Genomic DNA, 7,474 nt, shown 5'->3' on the forward strand with positions numbered 1-7,474 from the left:
TTGCATTTAGCATTACAGCACTATTATTGTACTTAAGCCGGGCAAAATGGCGGTTTGTTTAACTTTTTGGTTTTTAAATACACAACATTGAACTTTCTTCTGTTATATGGGAATTTTACAGGAAATATGAATTGGAAGGGTTTATAAAAGATTTTTACGTGGAATGTGTCACCCGCCATAAAAACTGAATTCAAAACAATTCAGACAAGTGTGCACACAGACGCTTTCCAAAAACAATTAGATTTACAAACCCCAAATGTCATGTAAAATAGGGTCAAGGAGCATTTGGACTATGGAAGTATATGTGAATATACAGGGGCAAGCAAACATCGGCATACAATTATAAAAAAGAGAGAGAAAACACACACAATACTACTGTATTCTACTGTACTTTTGTACCAAGCCTTCCCCGCGCTCTATGTATGTCTCTGATTTGGCCAGAGACAAGATGCTTTATTTTCCCCCTCCACTGACAAATATAAAAGTAACAGATTATGAAATAAAAATGTCTGTCTGTCTGACAGGTACTGGTGCCTGTCTGCTACATTTCAATACATATGAGGTCATCTCTGGCGCTCCGGGGCACTAGGTGGCAGTCTCGCTACACGTGGTTGGCTATAATGCAGTGGCGGGTGAAGAAGAAGGTGGGGCGAAGGAGAAGAAGAAGGCTCTCGAGGGCGGCAGTGAGCCATTTTGTATCGAGCGTAGTTTTGCGGGCGAAAGGGTTCTTTTGAGAAGATCGTGTTCTGGAAAAAAAATAACAACAAAAACATCTTTCGGCGAGATTCACCCCCGAGTGAGAAGGCCACCATCTGTGAGCTAGACGCGATTAAGTTTTTGTTGTTTCTCAGGAAGGCGAATCGCACTCGCGGGCGGCATCACCATGAGTTACGGAAGGCCTCCGCCTGACGTCGACGGCATGACTTCCCTCAAAGTGGACAACCTGACGTACCGCACCACGCCGGAGACCCTGCGACACGTTTTCGAAAAATATGGCCGCGTCGGGGACGTGTACATCCCGCGAGACCGCTACTCTAAGGACAGCCGCGGCTTCGCCTTCGTCCGCTTCCACGACAAGCGTGACGCGGAAGACGCCATGGACGCCATGGACGGCGCGCTCCTGGACGGACGCGAGCTGCGGGTCCAGATGGCTCGCTACGGCAGACCACCGGATTCGCACTACAGCGGCGGGCGTCGAGGAAGCGGGGGCGGCGGCGGCGGAGGAGGAGGGCCACCCCGAAGGTACGGAGGCTCCAGTCGCCGAAGCAGAAGGTAAGAAAAAAAATGGAGGAAGCGGAGACGCATTGTCTTGCAAAGCGTGGCCAGCAATGCACGGTGATCGCAGAGGAGGAAAAGTGGTTTCGTGCTTCATTGCACACTTCGCTCCGATTAAATATTAATTTAGAAGCTCAAGTGTTTTACACATTTGTGCTAAAAGGGTCTGTTCATTTTCGGTTGATCCCTTCTAGCGCATGGACACCAAATGTAGTAGTGAGTATTATTATTTACGTTGCACAAACCCCGGCATTTAAGTAGTCAAGTAGGAAACTTTCTATTGGGACAAGCAAGATAATCCGATGCTGCTCAAAATGTCAGTTTCTAGAAAATATACGGCGGTGGTTTGAGAAGTAGAGCTGCAACAATTAGTTGCATTCGCTGCAATTAATCAAATTATCCAACAATTATGATAAAAGGTGAATCTGTTAGAGACCTTGCTGATTCTAAAATGGTCTATAAACTCGTATTTCAGCTTCTCAGCAGTAGATATTCTTCAATTTCTGTCATCTGCCATGAAAGCAGACTGATTAGGTTTTATCCATTTGTCTGTTATCTGTAGCTCTTCTAAATGTTAAATCTTGAACCTTACTTTTCCATTAAATCCCCCTAATTTCCGTGGAATGTAATCTTTGGAATTCTTCCAAAATTTACTTCTTAGCTTCCAATGGAATTTTACGATTGGTTAAATAAACAGTTTTGAATCGGATAATTCGTTTTGATTTGAACGATCAAACCAAATTGTTCGACTTTATAATGTAATGAGATTCTGATCTAGTTTTCTATTTTTAGTGATATGCACACCCTTAAATTAAACCCCAAAAGGTTGCAATTGATAAACAAGAAGTTAGGTAATTGTGGATAAAATGTTGACAATGTGTATGTCAACGTTGTTCCGCAGCCCTCGACCCAGAAGACGCAGCAGGTCTCGTTCTCGCTCTCGCTCCCGAAGCCGTTCCCGTTACAGCCGCTCCCGCTCCAGGTCCTACTCCAGATCCAAGTCCTGCTCTCCTAGGAACAAGAAGTCCAACGCCAAGTCCCGCTCCAGGTCCCGTTCCAGGTCTGCCAGCCGCTCCGTCTCCCCTCCAAAAAGAGGCTCTGGGTCCAGATCTAAAAGCCCGCCCAAGTCGGCCGCCGAGAACGGAGGAGATTCACCCTAATTGGTTGCGACCGTGGTGAGAAACTTTCTCTTGTTGAATTGATTTAAATTGAATTCCATAATGAAGAATCAAAGTCAAGGTCCCATTGTATCACTATCTATTTGGTAATCAATAACCTTATAATTTTATCCAATTAAGCTCGGTTTCATGTGCTTTTTAAACTTGAGTAGTCCTAACCTGCTATCATGTTTCTTTTCTTTTCTGCTTTCAGGTGAAGGACGGATGATGTTCCGGGACAAGAATCCGCTTGTTCCTGGACAAGGTTATCCTTGCAGCCTCTGCGTCTCTTTTTGGTTTCTTCGTCTTTTTGTTACGATTTTAATCCTTTGCTCTCAAGTGGTCTGGTGTTGCAAGGGCCGTTTTTCTGTACTGCAGTTTCTAGCGAGTGGCTCTACGACATGGACTCGGAAGCTCCCATTCAAGGAGTCGGTGTGATTTCATGTTTAAAGCGATACATGTTGTAGTCAGCAGTTATCATAAACCTTTTTTTTTTTATTTTCAATATTTTGTCTTTGTGCACTAGGCGCAGTTGTGTAGCAGTTGTTGCTAAGGTGTTGCTGTGTGTTGCTGGTGCCCTCAGCGCTGCAGTACTCTTCCCACAGCGGTACGCTCGCGACGCCTCTCTTGTACAATCAGCTCTTTTTGTTTAATTTTTTTCCCCATGTGACTTTCATTAAAGATTCTCTCCACATTGTCTTTTTTATGACATGTTTTAGGTTTTTTACTTGAACCGACTGGAGCTGTGCAGCTGCAACCTTGTGGAAGCGCCGCAGATCCATGTTGGTCATCTTTTAATAAACTGCTACTGTATTACACTCAAGCTTAAGAGGCCATCACTTAACAGTGACGATGCCATTTGGAAATCAAAATGAGCGTTCAACAGCTTTGACAGAGTATATCGCTGCTGTCGGGCGGAATCCTCTCATCTCCAAAATGAAATCAAAGAACCGCAATCTTGCATGGTTGTGTTCATCATAGTTGTATACCTCGTATTGCTATGGGGGCCTTCACACCTGCCTCTCACGCACCACTTTGGCAGGTTGAAATGTACGCATATGTACATTTCAATCCCCTGCACACAGTTTGCTCCCTCTTACATTCGGGAAGCCCTCTGCTGATAGTCACCACGGAAGAGAACAGTGGAGAAGCGGTGGAGTTATATGGTGACAAGTTATTTGAAGACCCGGAGAGAAAATTAATGCACTTAACCTAATGTGATGAAGGAAGAAGAGACAAAATGAGAGTTTTTAATGAGAAGAGGAAGCCTGATTGAAGATGACGGGTTCATGAAACAACATTAGCAGTGGTGTCGCTGCCCTTCATAAAGTTGGCTCAGTTTCTAGAATGCCTTTCCGAAACAAAGTGCTTTGCTTCAACAAAGACTACATAATGATGTACGTGTAAGTATTATCCTTTATAAACAAAATTCTAGACCTCAGTTTGTGGGAAAGCTAGGTTGGTCTAATATGTGTCAATTGAAATTAAAATCTTGTTGAAGAGGCAAAGTTTTTACATAACCTCACAACAGCCGATTGCTTTGTGATGGCCTGCATAATTTTGCATTCACGTAGTCATAAAAATTTGAGTGTGCAAAGGGGTCATTTAAATAGAAAAAAAGTTGACGTTCAAGTTTTTATTTTAATTCTCCAACATAAAACTGGTGAGTGGGACTGTTGAGAAGCTAGTAACTCTGGAAAGCACTAGCCACAGTGTCTAGTGAGCAAAAAGAAAACCTTAATGATAGCGTGCAGGACTTTTTTTTGGATATCGTTTCAGTTTTACACTGTTAGAATGCAACACACCAGGAAGTACGCTCAGTTGCTCTACTGCAATTAATTACATTGTAAATGTCCCCACACTAGTTTCGTTTTTGAGAAGTTTCATTTGCTATTTGGTGTTTCGGACATCTCGCTGCCATGAACTAAAGTAATTCAAATTCACGTCATTTGAGTGTAACGTCACTCTGTGCCAGAAGCGACAACCGATAGGAGTCGCTCCTCTAATTCGTCAGTTTTCCCATGACGTCACAGGCGTGATTACGTTTATGGGCGGGGCTATAAAGGCTTGTGTTTTTCAAGCCGTTCGCCATCTTCGGACTCCATTTTGAGGCAGCTTGTGTGGCAGCACCGAGCGGATAGAGAAAAAAAAAAAGCTAAGCTTAGCCTAGCCCGTCGTCCTTTCTTTAGGCCCGAACGCCAATAGCACGACTCGAACCCACTCAGCCGACGAAGCAACGCTCGCAAACCAAGTTATTATCCGAAAGGAAAGCAAATCTTATCGTATGTCCGCTATCCAGAACCTCCAAACTTTTGGTGAGTATTTGGGAGCGACCGGGTGGGGGAAGGGCGAGATATGTTGGGGTTTTTTTTGCCGCATATGTTCAAATAATGTTGATCATATTTCTTTTGTTGTACATGGTTAGGTTAGGTGTGAGGATATTTTACAAAATGACACTTATTAATGAACTAGACTGTGGGTGATGTAATAGAATTGAAGTGCGATTAGCAGATTGGCTCGCCTGAGCTAATGGTCAGCGCGGCCGCCATTTAGCCCCAGGAAGCTAACATTTTGTTAGCTTTTTAAAAAATTTTTTTTTGTCTTTTTAATCATTGACACATTTTGCACTTTACAACCCATTTAACACCATTAACGTGCCAGTTCAGAATACCAGAAAAGTTTCCAGGAGGATGTGAATTAATTCGTCTATTATGACGTTTACTCCTTCACTCGATGAACTTCGGCATCGTCCATTTTTTTTGGTGTGTTTGCTCTTCGTTTTCATTTAGCGCAGGAAATCGCACATTTCAATACGAGGCCTGTTAAATTTTAGTAATTCCTCCAGAGTGAGATCTTGAAATCTAATTGTGAGTTGTTTTTTTGGGGGGGTGCATGCGCCGACACTGCGCAATTTGACCTTTGAGTCAAGATTCCCGTGCTAGTCGTGGGATTTGGATGATCCCGTCGGGATAAACCACGTGTGAGATGAGCATATTGTTTTTATTTATACCCCCAGACCCCTTTGCTGATGCAACTAAGGGTGATGACTGCCTCCCAACTGGGAAAGAAGACTACATCCACATAAGAATCCAGCAGCGGAACGGCAGGAAGACCCTCACGACTGTCCAGGGCATCGCCGCCGAGTATGACAAGAAGAAGCTAGTCAAGGCCTTCAAGAAGGTCCGAGCCTGCCTGCCACTTGGCACACATTTGTTGCTTTAGATTAAATTCAACATTGTCAATACAATACAAAGAAATGACAGTACAAGGAAGTGACAATGCAATATGTAGAACAAGTGCATTCCATTTAATTAAATGGCTCCATGGTTGTCAAACATTATAACCCCTGCAGACATTTTATGCCTACAAAGTATTTTTAAAGGTAACATGGGGAGGTTTAACATTTTTGTGTTTGATGGGGAAAATGTAAGTTAAATACAACTGATCTACTTGTGACTACATAAAAAAAGCCAATAACATTTTTTCACCTAACACTTTTAGGATCCCATGTGCCACTAGTGGTAGCACATATCACTCAGCCCATGTAATTTGCAGTGGATAGGGTCTAAGCCCTTCCGTTAAGTATAAAAACGATACAAAGTATAAAATTACATGCTAAGATGTTTTGGGGGAGGAAACCCATCACTGTTGAGAGGTGACAAAAATGCAGAGAAAAGCAGCGGCCCTAGAACAGACTCTTACAGAACACCAACAGTGCAGTCTAAATGAGGGGTCTTGACCATATACTGTTACAAATAGTTTTCTGTTAGGTGGGCATGATTTGTTAGTGCTGTTCCAAGTGCTTGGAAATCAACTATGTCAAACCACTCAAGTCAAGGAGACCTTGAATTTTCTTTCCACAGGACATGGTTCCAATAGTACAATTATGAGCTTTTCAGCAAATATTTCTGGGTTTTGTGCATATCTCTGAAGTGAAATCACTTTGAATGTCTGATTTGTTGCTTGACCCAACAGAAGTTTGCTTGCAATGGGACCGTGATTGAGCACCCGGAGTATGGTGAAGTGATCCAACTTCAGGGAGATCAGCGCAAGCACATCTGCCAGTTCCTCATCGAAGTGAGTCGTCATCGTCTTCAGGTCTCGGTTTGTTGAACGCTTCACAGCTCACGCTTCCGTCTTGTCTTTGTTGTAGATTGACCTGGCCAAGGAGGAGCAGCTCAAAGTCCACGGCTTCTAGACGCTACCGGCAGCCCCTCTCCTCACCCGGAAGACCATCATCTCCCCCACCCTTCCCCTCATGTGCTGCTGTCGCTCTTCCTCCCTCTCAGCTTTTACTAGCTAATGTGAACAAGCTGTTCTAACATGGGACTGTGTACCACCACTGTCGCCCTCCGCCACCTGGGGGCAGACTTTCCGCGGCGGCGTAGACTCGCTGAGACACCACACAACATACGCGATGAATGGTGATGACGTCTACATGCGCTTCGTCCTTCCCTGGGTTATTTCCTTTTATTTTTTCTCCTTTTTAGGTCTCTGTGCCACTTTGAGGAGGCACTGTTCATGTAACTTTTTTTGTTTTGTACTTTAAGGTGTTTCAATAAAATGATGCGTCTCCATATGCTTTTGAGTGGTGATTGGCTAGGCAGGAATGTTCCTAATATAGGCTGGTAGCATGGTTTACATTAAACGCAAAAAAACATGAAGAATTTGCCGATGAGTGGGTTTGGAGTCATTTGCTTTCAGGCTCATGTACTCTGCAGATGACCTAGTTTAGAACTGCTTGTGACTCATTAAAACAAAATCAAAAACACCTGTATTTCATTTTGTTTCCTTCTCAAGGCAGTACCCCAAAATTGCTTTCTAAATAAAAGTAATAATGCCCAACAGGGTAATGTCATCCTACTCACCAAAGCTGTGCCTGCCCACATGAGTATCCCATGGGTCTGTTTTCCAAATAGCTGGGGTATTGGGATTTGATTTCCTCAGAATGGTGTCGGAGTGTTCATTTGAAAAAGTATTTGTTGAGGTTTAGAAAAATTGTCTTCTGTATTTATCTTTCTTTCCTCGCCTATGAAATCATT

At 43.4% G+C, this 7,474-nt stretch overlaps 2 protein-coding genes across 3 annotated transcripts; both read left to right on the top strand.

The window, feature by feature from the left end:
- The first annotated feature begins 642 nt into the window (after window positions 1-642).
- On the top strand, window positions 643-3,255 carry srsf2b (serine and arginine rich splicing factor 2b). 2 transcript variants are annotated; one of them, XR_015846632.1, is made up of 4 exons: window positions 643-1,272; window positions 2,177-2,450; window positions 2,647-3,039; window positions 3,152-3,255. XR_015846632.1 is itself a non-coding variant. In XM_088316814.1 (3 exons), exons 1-2 carry the CDS (start codon window positions 884-886, stop codon window positions 2,433-2,435), a joined length of 648 nt encoding a protein of 215 aa, XP_088172940.1. In that variant the 5' UTR covers window positions 643-883; the 3' UTR covers window positions 2,436-2,450; window positions 2,647-3,131. The 2 variants fall into 2 exon arrangements, 1 of the variants encoding a protein (XP_088172940.1); XM_088316814.1 differs by lacking the exon at window positions 3,152-3,255 and having other exon boundaries at window positions 2,647-3,131.
- A 1,256-nt stretch (window positions 3,256-4,511) lies between these two features.
- On the top strand, window positions 4,512-6,859 carry eif1 (eukaryotic translation initiation factor 1). Its single transcript, XM_088316815.1, has 4 exons — window positions 4,512-4,747; window positions 5,449-5,612; window positions 6,408-6,509; window positions 6,586-6,859. Exons 1-4 carry the CDS (start codon window positions 4,717-4,719, stop codon window positions 6,628-6,630), a joined length of 342 nt encoding a protein of 113 aa, XP_088172941.1. The 5' UTR covers window positions 4,512-4,716; the 3' UTR covers window positions 6,631-6,859.
- The last annotated feature ends 615 nt before the right edge of the window (window positions 6,860-7,474 follow it).

This window comes from Idiotropiscis lumnitzeri, chromosome 15 (assembly GCF_059441095.1).
Source record: "Idiotropiscis lumnitzeri isolate Australia: NSW breed Sydney's pygmy pipehorse chromosome 15, RoL_Ilum_1.0, whole genome shotgun sequence".
NCBI classification, from domain to species: Eukaryota; Metazoa; Chordata; class Actinopteri; order Syngnathiformes; family Syngnathidae; genus Idiotropiscis; species Idiotropiscis lumnitzeri.